Below are 18,802 nucleotides of genomic sequence, written 5' to 3'. Positions count from 1 at the left end.
CATCACTAAGCCCGACCCTATTTAATGCCTATGTTTCATCTGTAGCCAAAATCGGCAGGAAGTGGGGAAATCGGCATCTGCTCATATGCAGATGACACGCAATTAATGCTAGCACTGGAAGAAAGGCCCGAAGTTTCTAAACATCAACTTAATAATTGCCTGACAGAGATGTCACAATGGATGAATAAGCACTGCCTAAAACTGAATGCGGGGAAATCCGAGATTTTACTTTTTGGAGGGGCCAAGCTTCTCTTGGACGCCACGTGGTGGACACAAACACTGGGCACCGCCCCAAGTCCTAAACAATGTGCAAAAAGCGTAGGCGTCTTGATCGACGACACCCTATCCATGAAGGACCACGTACGGATCCTCTGTGGAAGGGATTGTGCGACACTAAAATTACTAACAAGACTGTTTCCGTGGATACCAATGGACTGTCGAAAATCAGTCATGCAGGCCCTGCTGATAAGTCAACTCGACTATGGTAATGCTCTATTTTTCGGCATGAATGAGCATCTGTTCACGAGGCTTCAGATACTCCAAAATGCCAACGCTAAACTAGTCTGCAACCAAAATAGGAGGAGCTCTGCATCAATGTGCATGAAGACTACACTGGCTACCCGTGCGACAATGAGCAGTATTTAAATTGCTCTGCCACGCTCATAAAGCACTGTACCAAAGAGCCCCAAAAATACTCCAGGACAAAATTGAAATCTATATCCCCTCAAGGAGTCTGCGGTCACTACATTTAGCGCTGGCTAGAACAAAGCGCATTAAGAGAGTGAGGTCCGGAGTGAGATCCTTCACATACCTAGCGGCAAAGAAATGGAATGAGATACCTTTGGATCTACGGCTCACCTCCAACCATTTAGCTTTCCGGAAAAAACTAAAGACCCACCTGTTCCCCAAAACCTAAGAAACTTCAGCCCGACCCTCTTTAGCATCACCGGACCATGTGCTTTAGCGCCTTGATATCCCGATGGGATGAGTGCTGCGCTTTATAAATAAATAAATAAGTACCTTCTAACCCCTGTAACACCCCTAAAGTGAGTATTTAGGGTCACCTCTGAACCTTAATCCTCAAGCTTATCGATGACCTATGAAAAAGAGGATAAAGAAGAGTCATGCAGCTTCGAAGACTGAAGACACCAACTGACTGGGCCCCAGACCTACTAGCCCGTATGCAGCTCTCAAAGATCCTCCAATAGAAGAGTGACTCACCCTGCAGCCAAGCGACCTCCAGAACCAAGGGATGACTGTCTGGCTTCTAAAAAGACTTCTAATATTCCATGGACAGCGGACCTGTCCAGACGAAAAACCACTTTAAAGCCCAAATGCTCTGCCTCTGTACGCGTAAAGTCCACCACCTCTGCACCAGACACCCACGGCCCGAGCCCAAAAGGCTGACCGGTCCAGAAAAGGTTCCCCACAGCGATCCTGAGGAAGAGTCTCTCGTGGGTTGGCCCCTGCCAGACTCCAAGTCGATACCAGCAGCCTCTGCTGCTGACCCCCCCAACCGTGACAACATTGGTAAGCTGACTTCTGAAGTCAAAGGACACCACTGCACCCGTAGCCCCTGGGACATAGGGAAATCTACCATCAGTGTCCTGATGCTCCAGCAAATCTCAACTTAACGGTGTAGCTGTAGGTTTCTTTTATCCAGCCTCCTGGGCTGAGCCTTCAGTCTTTTTCTGATTCTCTATTTGTTTGGGTTAGGTGCCCAAAGATGTGTTGAAATCTGCACACGGCTGCCCCTTTGCCGCTAGGATGCAAGTTTGGTGCTTCCTTGTGCCCCTGTGCCTAACTTAACCCCGGAGACTGGGTAATCGAAAAGTTGTACTTATCTGCACATAGTACCACTTTGATTGTCTCCTTTCTCCATTGGAGAACATTAGCACCAGATATCGAGTTTGACCTCTGCACCCGGTACCCCCAGTGCCGGTGGTGGCACAGTGAGATCACTTACCTGAACTTTGCCTGGTACTAATTCTACATCTAAAAGCTCAATATCGTAAATCGTTTACTTACCTGCAGTTTGCGGATTGTGTTACCGCCCATAGAATAACATTGTAATGATTGAAAAATGCACCAAGTGTACACTTTTACATTAAAAAACAGTGATTTTGCTAAACATATTTTACTGCAAGAGAGTATCTTTCGTTCTATAAAATAAATATACTAAAAGTACAATTTTTACAAACGATTGGTCTCAGATTTAGTCATTGAGTGAGTGTAACCATTTCTTTCCTGTCTGTGTACAACAAATGCTTAGCAATGCCCTCTGATAAGCATAACTGGTTGCATACAATACAAAGCCATCTTCCTAAAAAGACTGGGGTGAGCCCACCTTTTACAGCCAGTCGTTCAGAAAGGGAAAGACTGGCATCCCTGATCACCGCAGATGAGCTGCCACCACAGCCATCACTTTGGTGAACACCAGAGGGACGTTCGTATGGCCACAGGGAAGCACAGCGAGTTAAAAGTGCACGTGGAGCCCAGTGAGCCGCAGGTAATGCCTGTGGGCAGGCAGGACGAGAACGTGGAAATATGCTCCCTGCAAGTCCAACGCTACCATCCAGTCTCCAGGGTCCAGGGCAGAAAGGACTTGAGCGAGCAAGACCATTTTGAACTTCTCCTTTTTCCCGAAGAAATTGAGATGGCACAGGTCTAGCATAGGATGAAGGCTTCGGTCCTTCTTGGGCATTAGAAAGTAGAGGGAATATGAACCACAACCAACTTCGGACGTCAGCACTCTCTCAATGGCTACTTTGGCCAAGAGCCATCACTTCCTAAGAGGAGTAAGGAGAGATGGTCTTCCATCAGCTGTCACAAGGGATGGCATGAGTGGAGGGGAGATCATGAATGGGACGGAGTAGCCTCTCCGGATAATCTGAAGAACCCAGCGATGTGAAGTTTTAGACTTCTAGTGTGGCAGCTAATGGAGTATCTTGCCTCCCACTGGGTGCCCAAGATGGTAAAAGGGCAAATTAAAGGGGTTTGGGGGTGCAGGTGCTGGGGGGTTGGGAGGGTGTCGACTTCCCTGGACTCTGGCTACCCGACCCATGTGGTCTGTGGGTACTGCATCCATGGCCATGCAGAGGCTGGGAAGCCTGCTCACTGTGGTGGCTGGGCGGGTAAGGACTCATCTGGAAGCCCCTTCTGTGGCCAAGAAAAGACCGAAATGTGGACAGGGGTTGGTAAGAAGCCATGGAAAGGCCCAAGGAACTGGCTGTTGCCCGGCTATCCCTGCAGTACTCCAGCGTGGAGTCTGTCTTGTCTCCAAAGAGACAGGAATCCACCAAAGGGCAAGTCCTTAATTGATGCTTGGACATCCCCTGAAGAGCCAGTTGTTCTCAGCCAGGTGTGGGTGGCCCCGTAAGGCCACTGACGAACAAACTGCTCTGCCCAGTGAGTTAGTCATGTCTAGACCACAACGAATAGAGAACTTGGCTGAATCTCTTCCATCTGTAATAGCTTGGAAAAGTAGGACCCAGGCCTCATCCGGGACCATGGGCACACACTGCGCAACCGAATCCCATAGTGCATGGGATTAATGGCGCAAAAGGCATGCAGTGTTCACAGACCCCAGTGTCAGACTGGTGGAAGAAAAACATTTCTTTCCTAAGGTTGCCAGCCTCTTGGATCCCCTATCCCGTGTTGTGGTAGGGGATGCGCTAGGATTTACACGGGAAGTGGATGGTTGGACCACCAAGTTCTCCAGAATAGTGTTCCGTGAGAAAACTGAGGTGTCCTGGAGTGGGGCAGTGGTGGCATGCAATTGCCTTGCTAACAGGATTCACTGTGCAGGGTTTGAACCAAGTCTGAAGCAGGACGTCTGGAATGACTATACTACGTGGGAGAAGCGGTTCAGAGAGGGTCACTCTCGGCTGAAGCTCCTCTGTCAAGACATTAACTGAGGGTAGGCTAAGGTCCAGGAACTCGGCCGCCCTTCTCACCACCATTGCAAAAGAGGCTCCCTCTTCCGTAGCCAAGGAGGGGAAACCTATATCTAGAGAGGTGTCTAGTCCACTGCCATCTGCCAATTCCTCACACCAGTCCCTGTTAGAGTTTCGGGGCTGGTTTTTTTTTAGGGTCCAGCGATTCCTACCAGAGTCACTGCCCTTTTGAATAGGGCTCCGGCCTGGAAGACATGGCTCTAGCCCCTCTGGCTCTGTGTTGGAGTTGGGGATGAGAACGGGGTGGTGCCACCAGCACCGGTCATGTCTTTATCAGTACTTACACAGGGGAAGGTCAAGATGGTAGGACCGCCATCGATCTGGATCCATCTGTGGATCCAAGGTGCCTGACTGGAGCCGGGGAAAGAACCACTTGCAGAAAACCAATCTGGCCCCTCAAGACTCTGCGACACCTGAAGGCACGCCAGTGGGAACAGGCCACCCAATTATATGAGGTGCATGGCCTCATAGAACTCTTGAACATAAAAGGGGGTCGCTCCGACTACTGGAAACTTGGGGAGGCACAGAGACCACTCACACTCAACTGCAGAGCCAAGCCACGAATGATGGGAGTTCCTGCGTCCCAGCGGATGACTTTGACGGATGGGGCAAGGTCGAAGACCTCTTCAACTTCTTGCCTTTCTTTTTCCTTTTTCAGAGGACGACCAAGTGTGACAAGGATCGTGGACTCTGTGACCAGTCCCGGGACCTTTCTCTCAACTGGGATCAAGACTGCTGCAGCATTGCATATTGAGCGGCAAGGATTTTGAGGGAGCACTCCTCAAGGCCCTGGGGTGCATGGCGCAGCAGTCAATGCAGGTCTTTGCCTTGTGGTTGTGCTCAAAACACCAGAGGCAAACAAGGTGCGGGTCCAACACCGACATTGGTCAGTGACTGGCGCAGCAGGGCTTGAAGCCGGCCTTTCTAGTTAACATCCTGCCACACCAGGAGTAGCGGTACAAAAGGGGGTAGTGGTGGATGAAGCATCTGAACCAATTAAACACTCACACCCAGCCAACAGATCTGGGTTTAACCCATCACCGTTCTTTAGCCCACACTGCCACCCCAGTTCAGACATGGCCATAAGCAAATCAGTCTGACCCTGTGCCTCATGGGAACAGTCCAGCCCGAACTGCCAAGCCATGCCTTCCCTGGACCGGAAACAAGCTTCCTAGGACCGGTTTCTGGCATTTCAGCCGTCTTCTGCCAGGCTTGCTTGAATCCAGTGGCAAAGTGAGCAAGGGACTCACGTCTGAGCATACACTACCAACTTATGGCGAACAAAGCGGTACAAAAGGGGGTGGTAATGGACGGAGCATCTGAACCAATCAAACACTCACACCCAGTCAACAGATCTGGGTTTAACCCATTCACGTTCTTTAGCCCACTCTGCCACCCCAGTTCAGACATGGCCATATGCAAATCAGTCTGACCCTGTGCCTCATGGGAACAGTCCAGCCCGAACTGCCAAGCCATTCCTTCCCTGGACCGGAAACAAGCTTCCTAGGACCGGTTTCTGGTATTACAGCCGTCTTCAGCCAGGCTTGCTTAAATCCAGTGGCAAAGTAAGCAAGAGACTCACGTCTGAGCATACACTACCAACTTATGGCGAACAAAGCGATACAAAAGGGGGAGTAGAACACAAAAAAGACTGACACAAGTCAAAAAAGTCATTCAAAAATGACGGGGTAGCTCTCTTGGTATCTGCACCAACTGGCGCAGAAAGAAAATAACTGATATCAGCATGCTGGGGTGGCACCTGTATAGGCACAGCACATGCACTTCCGGCGTGGACCAAGCTAATGACGCAATGAAGAACCAAATGATGCTACGTACTGCTCATGAAAAAATATACACATCTAATCTGATGCCTGGGTATAATTCTAAGGTAAGGAATCTGCGGCTTGAAGTCTCTATCAGGCATTTTTAAATACTAGAAGGGGTCAAATGATTCATGTTCTCAGAAAAATAAATAAGTTTGGTGCAACAAGAAGCTACAAATATGTGGATTTTACATGACTTATCACATTAACGTAAAGGCTTTAACTAACGCCACATAATCACTATAAAAATGGAGAACAGCTAATCGTATATTACCTGAGCGATTCTCTTGTCCAGCTGCTAATTGAGTGAGGCAATTTTCTTCTGTAGCCGAGCTGTAGTGACCAACAAGGGTTTCAAAGTTCTTCATAAATTCATCAACTGTTGTGACTATTATTCCATTATCATTATAGCTGTAGAACATTTTGACATTCTTTTCTGTAGGAAAGATAAATATTAGGAGCTGTAAAAGTAAGCGCATATGACCTGCTTTACCACAGATGTTGGAGGGTCATTTTACCTGTCAAGAAAACAACATGCCTCTGGTGAATGTTTTGAACCTGAAGTCTAATAAGACAATCCAATTCCGGAGCTGTTCGTGTTTGTGAGTCACAGCTATGATATGACAGAATCTCAACCAAATGCTTCTTCTGATAGGTATTGAGAAGTGTCAGTACACTCAGGGCTTTGGCATTCATCCTAAAGAAAAAATAAAAATGAAAGATAGACTGTGCTCAAAGGGTCACAATATATAGGGAAAAACTAATAAATGGCAAACAAATCAATTGTTAATCAACATCGGCTCGCATTTACACCACAAGACAAAGAAACAGGATAAGAACAAAGCGTTATCGGGGGGGAGACAATGAACACAATGTTGTACAACTAAAGCAACTAATTAAAAAAAACAACTCCCTATTGACAGTTTTGCCTTTCCTGAGGTCATAAAACAAAACATTTCACTGACCTGTAACTGTAAATCCAAAGCATCAAATTTAAACTATAAAAAGGGTTGGAGCTCAAGGTGAATGGAATATCAATTCAATTAGGATTGAAAGGACTGGTAGAAGTGAGTAGGACTAAAGAGTTTGGCCGCATATGTATATACCACTTACTAAACAAATTTGTAGAATTCACACAGTAGTATGTTGAAAAGTGATTATTGAAGTTCCACACTGCAGAAACGCAGATCTCTGTGAGCAGAGATCTGCCAGTGAGATTGTTCGGCTCCACACTGGCATTGTTCGAAATTGACATGTGCAGTGTCTATATAGGTCTCACCCCAGCGAGCTGTTAGTTTCTTTTCAAGACTATCCACACCAGAAGCACAAAGCCACAAGGAACACTTAAAGACGGGTAATGAATGTCTAAGGCCCTTAAAAAGGTTACCCTTACACTATAATCAGTTCACAGAGCGGACAGGATGGGACAGTGAATCTGTGGCCAGATAAAGTCTCTACCAGATAAGGCGTTAACGAAGGTAAGCAACTTATTTATCTGATAGAGACTTCTAGCCACAGATTGTAGCAAAGTGCCTCTTTTATACAAGGTCACCCCCACATTTTGCCCACTGGCACTGATGCTTTTGATTGGAAGCACACTGGATCCCTGATAGCCAGGACCCAGTGCCACAGCTCTGTCCCAAAACAATACAAAATGTGATTGTACCCCAATTAGAAAGGACTTTAGCCCCTTCTAAGACCCTGGTAGATGGTACCCCTGGTACCCAGGGCATGGGTACTAATGTTTCCTAAGGCATGCAATATGTATTATGCCATCCAAAGGGACACGCCCACAAACTACATGCAGAATGCTTGAAATGGTGCAAGCCATTCTGAAAACATGACATTGCACACACCCTGAGTGCAATACCCACACACACTGCATGTAGTAAATGTATGTCACCCATACAGCAGGACTTTAGCGTCCTAAGGCAAAGTGCAGTATATTACATGTGAGGCACATGTGAGGCACATCTGCAGAAGCAGGTGTACCCCTTTGATGACTAATTCCATTACTAGTCATTGCAAGTTTTCAGGGAGCCACTTTAAGACCATGTACTGGGCGCTGGTCATTACAAGTTACCCAGCTACATGATCGCTTCACAGAAAGTAATAGTGGGGAGTCTCTCTCTGTTGCGCGGCCGGTCTCCCTGGCAGAAACAACTTTAAGAGACCAAGCTCTGCTAAAGCTGGGCACTCCCAGATGCATTGCCTGTTTTAGTTTGACAGATGGTAATCTGACTGTCAAATTTAGAGACGGCCGCCAGCCCAGCAGTCATCTCTATACATTGAAAGGAGCTGCTATCACTGTAGTTCCCTTCAATGTACAAGACGTTTGGTGGACAGTTTTTTTGTCAGATTTGATGGAAGTTCACCAACCTTTTCCCAAGTTTTTGTTTTTCTGACACAAACTACCAAAATGGGAGTTTGTTTCAGAAATACAAATAAACCCATGCTCTGGTACTGTTCTCCCAGGGGGTGGGTGTCATTATTTTTCTTCTGTATCTCACCATCAGGGAGGGGGTGTCGCCCTCTTGAGGGTCCTGCTTGGCGACGGTTCAGAGGAACGAGTAGAGTAAAGGGACACGCGTAGAGGGTGTGATGCAAGTAAATGTTGAGAGGGGGGATAGCAAGCATCTATGGCGGGTGGTAAAGGAAAGTTGTTAGTCACTCCCCGAAATATCAGCTGACAGTCGGGGGATGGGGGTAGCGGCTGGGGTCCTTGGTTTGCTGGCTTTAATGGCTAGGGAAAGGGGGTGGGGGGAATTGGAGGGGAGGTGGTGGTCAGACATGGGCTAGTGGAGGAGTTGGTTCTGGGCAGCTTAGGGACCAAGGGAGGAGGGAGGCATGCGGGCAAATGCAAGGCTCTTTGCGGCTAGAATATGCTGCTGTCTGAAGGGCAAGAGGTCTGGTGCCGCACATGGGCAAGGACATCGCAGAGCTTGCAGTGAATTGTGGCAAAGGTCTTGTATACAGTGAAGGACGAGTCGACGTCTTGCGGGATGGTGGCGCGCGTCAGAGTGGGGGCAGGGTTGCCATGGTGCTCAGGCAAAAGTAACCGCAGCATAGGGGATGAGGCCGAGCACAAGGAGGTTAGGTGCGAAGTCTGGGAATGACAGGCACTCGGGAGGACTAACGGGGAAGCGTGGCCGGTGGTGAATAGTTTTTTTTTTTTTTCCAATTTCTGTTTATTGATATTTTCAACAAAGAAACAACATTCTGGTACACAGATAGTCATACGCGTCACACAAAGTAAGATCTTGTACAATAATGGATCACAGGTAGTGCTATAACATCATCTGTTCAAAATATAGTTTACACTTTGTGGTACGATCAAGAATCCCTGCAGTTAATGTCGCTATACAGAAGGTGCAGTTATATCCACATAGTTAGCTGTCAGGCAGGTTCATACAATACAAAGTTCAGAAATTAACAAACCAATCCAACATATTCAGTCGCAGCGTTTCGCAGGGTACGCCAGTCATGTATTAGGGAGCTGTGAATAACTCCCCATTCGCGAGACTCACCAATTTTCACCTCACCATGTATCTACCTGGTAGTGATGAGTGCACCATCACGATCCGCCATTAGGCGGAATTGAGGTGCGTCTCGCTCCGAGGGTCTGCTTGACGGTGATTCAACAAATAGCATTGTAGAGGAGCCCAAATATCCCGGGGCCTGGATGTCACTGGCAGTAGTTCTGCATAGATAGACAGTTGCTCTTGACAATAAATTAAGTCGCCAAGCCATACCTTAAACTTGGGCGCCCTTCCTCTGCCCCATCTACATGCCACTCTCCTTTTAGCCAATAAGAGGGCTAAAGCTACAAATTTACGGTGTACAGCTGGTAGTGGTTCAACATATCCCAACACCGCAAGCACCGGTGAGGGCTCCAACTGAACATTAACCATTTCAGACAATGCCGTGAAGACCTGCATCCAATATGCCTGCACTGCCGTGCATTCTCAGGCAAGGTGTAGGAAATCAGCCTGCGGGGCATGGCAGCGGTCACACGTGTCTGTGTCTCTGAGTTTGTACCTATGCATTCGAACTGGCGTGTAGTACAGTAGGTGAAGAAACTTATAATGAATCATCCTAAATCTACTGTTTGCTGAGACTCTTTCAGTCAGCAGTGAGCAGTATTCCCACTGTCTGTCTGCAAGTGCCGTGCCTAATTCACAGTCCCATTTAGTTCTCGCTGGCGCTGGAGGCTCTTCCCTCCGTACATGTACTGTCTTGTAAATCATCAACACTAATTGCTTGGCCGATGTCCCCTGCAGCATCATTTGTAGTGGCATAAGAGCTGAGGGTTCATTGGGAAAGTCTGGGGTAATAGAGCGTATCCCTTGTCTGAGGCGTATATACAAGAAGGTGTCCATCGGTGTCTGTTGTGTGTGTTGAAATATGTGTTCCAGTGTACGAAATCTCCCTTCATGATATAGGTCCCCCCATTTCTTAATCTGAGAGCGTTCTAAAAATTTGTGAAAAAGTACATCCTGTAGGAGGGGCATAGATGGGTGGTAAACCAGAGGCAAGGGTGGTGAGTAAAGCATAGGTGCATCCAACATTTTACCTAAGCGTGACCATGCAGCTGATGTACGTGTTACCGTTGTCTGCGTCTTGTCCCTATGAGGAAGTGGTATATACAATGCTCTATCAATAGGAACCGGCAAAGCAAGCCAGTGTTCTGCAGCTAGTTGTGGCTTGTATCGTGGCTGATGTACCCAGAAATAAGCATAATGCGCCTGGGCGCTATAGTAATATAGTTCGAAATCTGGGATGCCAAACCCTCCTTGGGAATAGGGTCGGATTAGGACACTCCATTGGAGTCGCGGTCGCTTGCCTCCCCACACCAGTCTCGTTACTTCAGCCCTTAGTTGCTGAAAAAAATATGATCCCGGGTGATACGGTATGTTTAAAAATAAGTAAAGCAGTTGAGGTAGGATTACCATTTTAATCAGGGACGCCCGTCCTGCCATGGATAGGTGGAGAGAAATCCAGCATGTTATATTATCCGATATACGGACCATAGTAGTCCCGTAATTAATGCGCATCAATGTTTCCTTATCTCTGGTAACTTGAATTCCTAGGTATCGTAGCTCATCATCACACCACGCTATCGGGAAGTCCAACGGAAATCTAGTTGTGGCATCGGTAAGTGGAAAGAGACACGACTTACTCCAGTTTATTTGGACCCCTGACAACTTCCCAAAGACGATAAATTCTCTTAGGATAGGGTTCAGGTTCTGCTGTGGGTCTCGGATATATAACGTGATATCATCCGCGTACAGTGATATCAATATCTGTCTCAAGTTGTAACGCAGTGCCTTCTCTTTATGGTGTTGTCTCAGTTTGGCCGCTAGAGGCTCCACTGCTCTCGCAAAGAGTAAGGGCGATAGAGGGCATCCCGGTCTTGTTCCTCTGGTAACCAAGAACCCTGTGGAAGTTCTACAGTTGACATGTACCTTAGCCATCGGTGCATAATACAATAACTTAATCCATGAAAGGAAAATAGGGGGAAATCCCATGAGCCTCATCACCCCAAACACGTAATCCCATTCAATGGAATCAAAAGCCTTTGTGGCATCTAGAAAAATTGCCGCCAACGGCAGTTCCGGTGAGACATTATTCATGATCGTGAATAAGGTACGAAGATTGTGGGATGTCGCCCTCCCCGGTACAACACCCGATTGTTCGGGCAGAATTAAGGTTTCCATAAGAAGCACTAGGCGTGTAGCAATGATTTTGGCCAATATCTTCACGTTGCAGTTAAGTAGTGACAGCGGCCTATATGAATCACACTGCTGCAGGGGCTTGCCGGGTTTCAGGAGGGAGATAACAAGGTCTCTCTCATAGAAGGGGGGAGGTGGCCTACCTCCATCGCATCTTCATACACCTCTCGCAGTATGGGGACCAACAAATCTATGAAGGTTTTATAAAACTCCACAGGGATTCCGTCGGTCCCCGTGGCCTTCCCGGATTGCATATGCATGATCGCATCCCGCACCTCATCTAGTTCAAACAGGGCCCCCAAGAATTGTCTTTGTGCATCGCTCAGCCACCCCAAAGTAACATCCAATAGATACTCGTCTAGATCCAATACTCCCGTCCGTGTGGTGGTATACAATTTAGTGTAGTGTGCTGTAAAGGCATTCAGTATATTGGCAGTGTCTCTATATATCTGCCCATCCAGCTCTTCCAGTTCAAGCACTACATTAGAGTCTCTATTTCGTCTAATCGTTTCTGCCAGTGCTTTACCCGGCCTATCTCCTTCCCCGTACTTCTGGGCAGTCCAGAAACGTCCCCGAAACTTTGCTTCCCTGCTGGCATTATCTGTATAGTCCGAGAGTTTCTCTCTGATCTGTGCCTGTATTTTGCTATTCGGTGCGCGGGCTAGTAATGCCTCCAGAGCTTTGAGCTGTGTCTCCAGGGTGCTTAATGCGTGCATGATGTATTTAAGTACTCCAGCCCCCTTAGCTATACAATAGCCCCGTATTGTGACTTTAAACGCTTCCCATATTGTTGCAACCTCATCCACCGACTCTCTGTTAAGTAGAAAGAAATCCTGTATCTCCTCCCTTAGTTCCTCTTGGAATACAGTGTCAAGTAGTATGGTGGGTTGTAGCCTCCAACTATTGCGAGGCGGTCCAAAGTCCGCCGAGGAGAAAGCGAGGCGCACAGGTGCATGGTCCGAATAAGTCCTAGCTAGGTGTTTTACCCCCACGATAGCAGGACACAGTCCCTCAGATAGGAATATATAATCCAGCCGCGCCCAGGATGCTGCGTGCGCAGTAAAATGAGTACCTTCCCTTCCCAGGGGGTGGAAATGCCTCCAGGCGTCCACCAATCTAAACTACGTGAGTGTAGCGTGGAGCTCTGTGAGTGCTTTAGTGTAGTGATGCGGGGCGGGATGGGACCTGTCCATATCCGGGTGGTGGAAAACATTGAAGTCACCCCCCTATATGATATGCTTGGACCCTGCCTCTAGGATATGGGCCCACACTTCAGTAAAGAATCGGGGGTAATCAATATTCGGTCCGTAACAGCACGCAAGGGTAACTGAGTCATGTCCCAATCTCCCCCAAGCCACACAATATCTTCCCTGTGTGTCACACCGTGTTCCTACAAGTGTGAAAGGTGTATGCTTTTTGATCAGTATCGCCGTTCCCCTGGCATACAATGAATATGAGGAAAATATTCTATGTGTGGTCAAGTGGACCACACATAGAATATTTTCCTCATATTCATCGTATGCCAGGGGAACGGCGATACTTATCAAAAAGCATACACCTTTCACACTTGTAGGAACACGGTGTGACACACAGGGAAGATATTAGCAAACGTGTTGGCAGTGTGTGGAGTAAAGTGAGTTTCCTGTAGGAATGCTACATGGGTCCGATGTCTATCCAGGTATGATAATACTTGGCGGGTTTTTTGTGGATCACCCAATCCCCACACATTCCATGTAAGCAGTGTTCCCACGAAGCCGCGTGCCTGGGCGCCCGCGCACATCCGTGCCCCGGAGCGCGCACTTCTGTGTCTGTGGTGCGCACATCCCCGAGGGCAATCGTGCCGCCGCTGCATTTAGCAAGTTCTCCCTCTTGTTATATGTCTTTTGTTTTCTAGAGTGCGGCTGTTGGATTCATGGTGTTAAATACACAGCCCGTCACATGCTGCAATTAATATTAATGCTTTAAACAAAAGCACAAATCTGCCCGCAGCCACACTCTAGAAAACAAAAGAAATGCAGCACCAAACACAGCGTGTGCTTTTAGAATCACTTAAAAGCACACGCTGTGTTTGTAAGCTTGCTGCATTCCTTCTCTAAATAGAGCTGGCTGCGGTGTGATAGTGTGCCTTTTTTAAAGTTTTTATGTTAATTGCAGGCCATGAAGGGTGCTGCCATTAACATGAAAACGTTAACAGAGGCGCACAATCACCCCGCAGCTGCGCTCTATTATGAGAAGAAATGCAGCAAGCTTACAAACGCGGCATTTGCTTCCAGGTCACCCGTGATTCTAAAGAAGGCCAGGGCTCCAGCACTCTGCCTCCTCGCCCCATCCACCACAAGGACAGTTCTTGTCTCCACCTCAAGAACCCCATATCTCACATCCCCCTTCCACAAGAAGGGATACTTCTCCCTGAGTGCTCCCTGGCCACCTCCACAAGGAAGAGGGCCCTTTTAATACTGGGCCTTCTGCAATGAGGGCTCGTTTGGTGTGCCCACTCCCTCCGCAAGATGGGCCTTTGCACAACACCCACCCAGGCCTGTCCACAACAAGTCTCCCCCACCTTCTGATTCATGCATGGGCCTGTGCCCCCTGCAAGTAAAGGTTTACAAGCCCCAGCTAGACACCTGCTGCAAAGCCAGGACTGACTGAAGGTGTAACCCAGGACATAGGGCCGCAATCTGCACACAGAAGAAGTTTCCCTGACACGAGGAAGTCTCACTGTTAGCAGTTTTACAGACTCGAGTTCAAAAAACTAAATTCCAATCAAACTAAAACAATGGGCAACTAATTTCCTTACACTGGATCCGTGTTCTCCCCACCAATGTTGACAGTGGGACAAAGAGATGCATTTGTGTATCTATATAAAAAGTATGCAAATTGCAGGTATCACTTTGTGGATGGCCTAGATGGCACATTCTTAGTGTAAGCATCCAGGGACTTCTTTTTACCCAGGCACATCTGTCCATATAATGAGAAAGGTATATGGTCAAGGACTTGCCATCTTGTGCATGGGACACTCACTTACAATGCGTCGATGATAAACATGCTTCCCCACAAAGGGCAGCCCTGTCAACTTTCCCAGGTCGGTGCGTGATGTGCTGCTCCATTCTAGGATTTTTTATTGAATTTTGGGACATGTAGTCGTGTTTACTCTATTATAATACAGGAATAGAAGTCCCAGAAATGAAAAAAATAAACCTGGACTAGAGTAGCACATCTCTCATGGACCCGAGAAACTTGGCAGCTATAAAAGGGTTTTGCAGCACGGTCTCTGCAATCATCGGGGGACCCTTCTGCAATATTAATTGATCTGAACACCTGCTGCCTCCAAAGGCAATTTCTATAATACAGAACTTTGGCATTCATTCCCAATGCACTTTAGTGCAAGTGCTTTGATTAAGGTGAACAAAGACTGCAACTCCCAGAATGCCATAGCATGTCACTTTGATTAGTTAGTCTAATAGGAATGAACCAAAACTGCACTGAGCTGTTAAATCAAAATCCAAGAGTGGAAACCATGGAGCCAGGGTGCAATTTCTTAACCCTTCATGTACATGCATAATTTAAATATATAATAATCGCTGAAGATGAAAATAAAGGCTTGGCCACATTGTGTGATCTTGTGCAAATCAGTGAATGTATTTTCTTTTATCTGACATAATTGAGAGGATGCAGAAAGAGTACTAGCCACGGTGCGCCATGTCATACATAAATAAAACTGAATATTTACATACATGTTCACAACTCGAATAAAGCAAGACACTGCAGTTTGGGTGGTAAACATGACTTTTCCTTCTCCTTCCTGCTATCTGCCTCTAGTACAGTGTGTTCTTGTACTATCATCCAGGAACTGCTGGCACAGCTCCTCAAATCCTGTGGGGCACACAGCATGGCACTTTAAAGGTTACCACGCCACTCCAGAGGTTAATACGGCCTTATAAATGTTAATACAGCCCTCTCGATATTGCACTGTACTATCGGAGAGCCTGATATTTAACTTTCAAATGTTAATATAAGCCTGGAGAAAAAGAAGGACAACCCTCAAATGGCTGCTTGGTGGTCAGAATGCTATTGCAGAGGGTGTTTGTGTCGAAAATGGCAAATAAGTCAAATTACGGTTGCTGGAGTTTTTTTCATTTGATAGTTTTGACCTTTATTAACAACGTTCAAACCGTGGATTTACTTTCAAAATTGTATGTGTACACTGGCATGAGAATATTGCACTTCAACAAATGTGCCTCTTGTTAAGAAGGCCTCAAGTTAGGTCCAGCCGCCATTTTGCTCAAAATGGATGTATCTTTCAGCATATACACTACTCCTTATTTCTGCAGCACACACCCAAGCAGAGTCATGTTTGTTCATTTCCATTGACTTGCTCTTAAGTACACAGAAATGTTGTATCTTTCAAGGACTTTCTGCTAGCTCACTGTACCCTAGTCATTCATAACAAATTGCTGTTGTTCTGGCATCAGGGATACCATTAGGAAAGAGTGGGCAGAATAAATATTCATGAAGTGGGATAATGCTTAGGTGCTAAGTCAATATAACATTTAATAAAAATGTGCTCTGATTTGCTGAAAATGCGATACTTTTGCTAACGTCATGATAAATCTGCACTTTCTACTCTGTTCTATGATAAGATTTCTTATATTATTCCCTGATTTTGGGCAAGAGTAGAAGACTTTCCGATGCTACTAGGCATGTTGTCCGTTTCTCTATTGATTTTGCTGCTCACTTGGGACTTAAAATTATTTTGATTTGCACATTATTCTGTAATGCCCTGCTTTGGGAGCCTTCATGGAACCGACTTCATTTTTTAATGATTTCTGAGCCACAGCTTTTTGATTGTGTTCTAGTGGGTTATTTTCCATCTTCTCTACAACTGGACTTTAGGACTTCGATGTTTCTGCCTTCAGCTTTTTTCTTATGAGTTTTTTTCTGGACACACACTCACGTTGTTCCAAGACTTTTCCTCTAGGAGGATCCTACAAGGGAGTAGCCAGCAAGTGAAAAGATTCCTACTTTGCACCATCATCTGCAACTTTTCTGCTATCATGTCACCCCACCCAAAGTCAGCGCCCGGTGCGATTGCGCCGCCCTAGAGCCACCATGCTCAAGGGACCTGTGGAATCTATCAAATTAAAGTAGACTCACAGGAAGGCTGGTTGCGAACGGCTAATTGATCTGTTAAATTCTGGCCTGCCCGCTCAGCGCTGTTCATGAATATTATATCTCTGACGCATAGCATTTTAAATTTGAAGGCACAGTTGCATGCTCTCATATGTTAGACAATTTTAGCATGCTGGTGCTGCCTAATTGGCAGCATGCCTCAATTGCAGCATTGTCAGAGGGGCGCTAGAATACGTGACTAATGCATTTTAATGCGGTGATGCGGACACTAGCATTAAAATGTGTTAGTCAAAAGCCTGATGCGGCCCTACCCTAACCAAGCCCCGTAACTGCAAAAAGTAAAATTATAATAACATTATTATAATTTTATTTTTCCTGCTCAAAGAGAGCATTGATTAAAGTTTTCATGTTAATCACAGCGCCCATCATGAGCTGAAATCAACATGAAAACTTGAATAAATGCCCACAATCACCCTGCAGCCCAGCTCTATTAAGAAAAGAAAGGCATCAACATAGCTGCTAAGGTTTCAAATTGCTATGTGGGACGCTTTCAAACCTACCTTAACACCGTTCACGTGGATCTGTATGTGAGAAAATGCACCGTCTTTTCACTTTTTTAAGCAAAAGTTTGGAGTGATATTTAGCGCTGCACCCACACGCGCGCCTGGTTACTGGCGCACACAGCCTTGGTTGCAGCGCACATAGACCTTACACTGCCGCACACAGAGGAAAAAAATTAAAGGGAACATTGCATGTAAGTATATTTAGGTTATTCGTAGCTACATCCTGCATGTGTGCCTAAGAAATCTATCCCTGCCACATTTCTCACCATACCGGTGTATACCTCCAGGACTTCTTTTCACTATTTTGCCGAGGGTCTTGGAGCAGAACCTCTGCGCGTACCTCACATCAAGTGCACAATTACCTGTAATGCCTAAGCAGTTAGACAATAAGACCACCATGTGTACCTTCCATTTACTCCCCTCCATCCATCTCCAATCATGCTTCCATCGAAAAAAACTCAACAACCCCCCTCCCTCCACACACTGAAGCAACCCAAACTTGCCAGAATCCCGATCCCAGCCCCCTCCCCACTACCCCATAACAAACAAAACACCCACTGGAACATAGTCGTCAATGGGGGGCATACCCTTAGGGGGGTGCACAACTAGACAGCTTCGCAGTACCTTCACTCCCCTCCAGCCTCACCATGATGGTGCAGCAGGCCGAGGCACAGGGGGGGGGGGGGGGGGGGGGGGGGGGGGGGGGGAGTAAAGCCTGGGAACCGTTTAACAGATATGCAAATGTGTCAATAGGAAAGGTCTCACCTCCCAGCAGTCAGAACAGTCCATGTGGGGCATCAGCCCGCATTAGTCCACTATAAGTCTTACACTATTCATCCTGCTAGAGCTGTTATTCCACATGTTCATCATTTTCCTCGTGGTCACGTCGCTGCAATGCCTCCTGGTCCTTTCCTCCTCTGTGCGCTCGCTTCACCGTTCTTAGAAATTCCTCTACTTGCTGCGGCTTCGTGAAGAAACTCTGTTCACCCTAAGTTTCGCAGGATACAGGAGTGCATAATCAATTTGTGCAGCTCTCAGTTTTCATGTCTAGGAATTTACGTCTTTCCTCCTGCACAAGAGGCGAAAAGTCTGGGTATATTGAGAAGGAGTTCCAGTCATAGTTCAGCTCAGTGTTTGCTTGTTTCGCGCCGCTCTGAGTGCTACATCCCTGTCCCGATAGTTTAATAATCTCGTGATGATGGGCCGCGGTGGGTTACCAGGCGTCAGTCTCGGCCCCAGTGATCTGTGCGACCTTTCTACGATGAATCGCCGTTAGTAACAATTTCTCTATATACTCCTCCATTCGCCCAGTATTCGTCGATTCCGGAATCCCTATGACGCGGATATTATTGCGCCGACTGCACGCTTCCAAGTCCTCATTCTTGGCTGCTATGGTACGGAGCAACGCATCCACCCTAGCCAGTTTCGTAGTATTCTGAGCTGTGACGTCTTTGGCCTCAGATACCCTCCGCTCCGTCTCTTTGATGCGGTCTTCATGCCCATCTAATTTGTGCGATATTGCGTCCATTCTGGACGACATCCTGTCCACTTTATCAACAACTGTTGCGAAACCCTGCCTAATCTCCTGTAGGATATTA

The 18,802-nt window shown here is 46.9% G+C and overlaps 1 protein-coding gene across 4 annotated transcripts in view; it reads right to left on the bottom strand.

The window, feature by feature from the left end:
• Positions 1-18,802, bottom strand: part of TASOR (transcription activation suppressor) — a 939,357-nt gene that overhangs the window by 26,610 nt on the left and 893,945 nt on the right. For all 4 annotated transcript variants that reach the window (XM_086939126.1, XM_086939124.1, XM_086939127.1 and 1 more), the window contains 2 exons: positions 6,298-6,476; positions 6,054-6,215 (listed from right to left, as the gene is read on the bottom strand). In XM_086939126.1, the coding sequence (XP_086795252.1) occupies positions 6,054-6,215; positions 6,298-6,476 (341 nt within the window). The remainder of the gene's footprint in view (positions 1-6,053; positions 6,216-6,297; positions 6,477-18,802) is intronic.

This window comes from Lissotriton vulgaris, chromosome 9 (assembly GCF_964263255.1).
Source record: "Lissotriton vulgaris chromosome 9, aLisVul1.2, whole genome shotgun sequence".
NCBI classification, from domain to species: domain Eukaryota; kingdom Metazoa; phylum Chordata; class Amphibia; order Caudata; family Salamandridae; genus Lissotriton; species Lissotriton vulgaris.
The sequence above is the reverse complement of the archived record's forward strand: the minus strand, read 5'-3'. Positions and strand labels throughout refer to the sequence as shown.